This window comes from Myotis yumanensis, unplaced genomic scaffold, assembly GCF_028538775.1.
Source record: "Myotis yumanensis isolate MYYU_CA2020_CCGP unplaced genomic scaffold, mMyoYum1.0.hap1 SCAF_12, whole genome shotgun sequence".
In the NCBI taxonomy this organism is placed as follows: Eukaryota; Metazoa; Chordata; class Mammalia; order Chiroptera; family Vespertilionidae; genus Myotis; species Myotis yumanensis.
In genome coordinates this window covers 19,400,492-19,404,130 of record NW_027223763.1, presented here as the reverse complement: position 1 = coordinate 19,404,130, position 3,639 = coordinate 19,400,492, and the positions used below count along the sequence as shown (strand labels likewise).

Genomic DNA, 3,639 nt, shown 5'->3' with positions numbered 1-3,639 from the left:
TGCTGTTCTGGCCAAACAAGATGTGTCTACTGGCACCATCAGCCTAAAGGCCGCCAGTCTGCACCCCTCTCTACTGGAAAGAGCCTAAGTTCCTGCCAGCTCAGGGGCTCTCAGACTTCTGCGCATGGGCCACGAAGTTTCAATCACACTGTACATGCGCGCCCGCACGTGGTATTTTGTGGAAGAGTCACATTCAAGGGGCCAAAGAGCCGCATGTGGCTCGTGAGCCGCATGTGACTCGCAAGCTGCAGTTTGCCGACCACTGGGCTAGGCGTTTAAGCCTGTGTCTGCTTCTTTCCCAAGCCTGCAGCCTCCAGTACAGGGCCCAGGACAGAGGCACCTCAAAGTGCCCCCAAGCAGGTCTAAGGTCAGAGGTGGCTCAGAGACATGTGGTAGCCCATCAGGTCACACAGCTCACCAGTGTGTGATTCCCATGGACATCTGGTGATGGGCCCGTGGTCACAGGTTCCATCAGGAGGTGAGGGTGGTGGATAGTCAATCATCAGCTGAAATCTCACAAGACTCAGAAACTTCTCCCTCAGCCCCAAAGTCACTAACTGGCCACCACGTCTAGCACTTCTCCATTTACAGCTTTCCAACACACCACCTCCACCTTCCCACCCCAAGAACACTGAGCTCAGGCCTCGTCTCCTTACCATTGTGCTGTCCACTGAATCCCTACTGGCTGGGTCTGAGTGATTACAAGGGAAGGGCCACATTCTGGTTATTTCTTGGTCTCCAGCTCTGGGCCTCAGCCATAGTAGATGCTTGGTGAGTGCTTAATGATTACTAATCATTAAGAATCATTGCTAGCCTGACTGGTGTGGTCCAGTGGTTGAGCATAGACCTATGAACCAGGAGGTAACGGTTTGATTCCTGGTCAGGGGACATGCCCAGGTTGTGTGCTCGATCCTCAGTAGGGGACATGCAGGAGGCAGCCGATCAATAATTCTTTCCCATCATTGATGTTTCTATCTCTTCCTCTTTCTTCATCTCTGAAATCAATACAAATAGATTTTACAAAAGAAATCATTACTATAGGTTGAACGTGTGTCTCCCACTTCCTCCCCCCAAATTCATATGTTGAGAACCCAATGCCCAAGGTGATGATATTAGGTGGGGCCTTTGGGGGATGATTAGATCATGAGAGTAGAGCCCTCAGGAATGGGATTAGTGCTGAAGAGGCCCCAGAGATATCCCTCATCCCTTCCACCATGTGAGAACACAGCAAGATGTCAGCAGTCTGCAACCCAGAAGAGGGCCTTCACCAAAACCCTGCCATTCTGGCACCCTAATCTTGGACTTCCAGTCTCCAAAATTATAAGAAATAAATTTCTACTGTTTATAAGCCACCTGGTCTGTGGTATTTTTTTTATAGCAGCCCAAGCTAAAGTAACTGTGTTTGCCCTTCTGGAAATAATTACGCCCTGGGTCAGGAGACCTGGACTCATCAACTGCCATGACCCCCATCCTCCCGGTCCTGTTTCCTCACCTCTACAGGAGGGAGAGAACCACGTGATTTCCAAAGGACCCTCTGGTTTCTCTGACATCTGGATTCAGTGACTGCAGAAACAGCTGCAATTTTGGCTGAAGTTGGAAGGCGAACGGGTAGAAATGGCCCCGCCCAATCAGGAGATGCACACCTATGGGCTACACCTCTGAAGAGGGCAGGCAGTGAGGGGAGGGCAGGAGGGGGCCAGGGGTAATCAAGCAATGATGCAGCTATGGGCAGGTGACAGGAGATGAAGTCAACACCAGCTTATGAGGGTCCCCCCACCACTTTACATCACCCAAGCTAGTCCCTTAATCCAAGCCTTCATGTCCCACGTGGTCCCTGGACAGATGAGCAAGCCATGTGTCTGCTGAATTGGGTTTTGAACCCTGAGGAGCTAATGGAACAAGAAGCCATACTTGGGGCTCTGAGATGATGTCACCCTCATGAGGACAGGGGCCTCCCACCCCTGCTGCTCCCCACCCAGCAGAGCAAAAGGTGCTGCTACCTCTAAACCCAACTCCTGTTATCAGACTAAAGCAAGAAACCCAGACTGGACAAGAGCCGTTGTGTTAAATGTTTATGCGAAACTCTGTAAATGTATAGAGTGGCCTCGGGTCGACTGCCCACGAGGCCTGGCCTGGCGGGCCGCACTCAGCACTTGGTGTAGATGGCTGCACTGCCCCGCTCCTCAAACTCTTCCTTGCTGACCCAGAGCTGCTGGAAGGCCTGCAGGGAGGCCAGGATGGAGCCACCGGTCCACACGGAGCTCTTCCTCTCAGGAGCCGCAGCCACGGTGGGGCTGTCCCCGGGGCACAGGAGGCTCAGCTCCCTCTGGAAGCGCTCGGGGAAGCCGTCCAGCATGGTGCAGCCGCCACACAGCAGCACGTTGGCGGCCATCTCCTCCTTCAAGCCCGCCTCCTGGCAGTGGCCCAGGCAAGTGGCTGTGAGCGCGGGGAGGCCGGGCAGGCTGCTGCCCACCAGCGTGGGCTTGAAGAGCATCTCGGCGCACTGGAAGCGCTCATGGCCAATGGTGATGACCTTGCCATCGGGGAGCTCGTAGTCCACGCGCAGCTCCTCCAGGGCCAGGCAGACCTCCTTCTCGGGCTGCAAGGCCGAGTAGCAGCATGTCTTCTTGATGTGCTCCACGATGTGCAGGTGGTCGTCCGTGAACTTGTGGCCCACCTCGTTGAGCAGCTGCAGCAGGTAGTTGGTGAGGTCGCCCCCGGCGTAGTCGGCGCGGCGTGCCAGGCCCGGCAGCACGTTGCCCTCTGAGATGGGGACCACGTTCGAGACGCCGTGCCCGCACTCCACCACCATTCCCGTGGTCCTGCCATAGGAGTAGATGGACAGCAGCGACTGGGATGTCACATGCATGGCGGGGGTGCCAAAGGTCTCGAACAAGAGCTCCGCATACTTCTCCCGGTTGCTGCTGGGGCTGAGCGGGGGGTCGGAGACCAGCACGGCATGCTCCTCGGGGAGGATCCTCATGGCCGTGAAGAAGATGTACTCCCAGATGCTCTGGACGCAGTCCCAGTCCACCACAACGCCGTACTTTAGAGGGTTAACCAGCTTCAGCGGTGCCTCCACGGCGAGCAGCTCGTGGCCCACATAGGTATTCTTGCGGGCGTCGCCCACCTGGGAGCAGCACTTGCCCACTGTGGAGGAGATGAAGTAGGTGGGCCTCGGCTCTCCTGCGTAGCCACACTTACAGTACTGCGAGCCCAGGTCGATGATGAGCGCCTTGACCCTGCGCACATACTTGGGCTTCGTCTTCAGCTGAGTGGCTGAACTTCTGTCCCGAATGCCAGTATCTGGAGCTGACAGCGTTCCTGCCTCTCCAGGGTCACCCTGAGCCGTGCCCGTGGGCATGGGGCTTGAGCTGTTCCTCGTTGCCATCTGCCTTCCTTGCTCACCTTTCTCGCTTCCACATCCTAGAGCTCAGTGGAGAGAAATGAGGGTCCACCTCCAGCAGTGCCTCAGCGGCCACTCAGGATTGTGATGTCACTGGAGGCTGGTCCATTCCAGCTGTCAGGGGAGGCTTGGCCTTGGCACCCATGATCTGCCGTCCCACCCCATCTGCCTAACTTGACTTTGCTCAGGACATACTAAGTGGCCAGCACACTGGGGTCTCAGAGGTTTCTGCT

General features: G+C 56.1%; 1 protein-coding gene across 1 annotated transcript; it reads right to left on the bottom strand.

Annotated features, from left to right (window-relative positions):
• Positions 1-2,146: 2,146 nt before the first annotated feature.
• Positions 2,147-3,391, bottom strand: ACTL7B (actin like 7B). Its single transcript, XM_070430093.1, has one exon. It carries the CDS (start codon positions 3,389-3,391, stop codon positions 2,147-2,149), a length of 1,245 nt encoding a protein of 414 aa, XP_070286194.1.
• Positions 3,392-3,639: the final 248 nt, after the last annotated feature.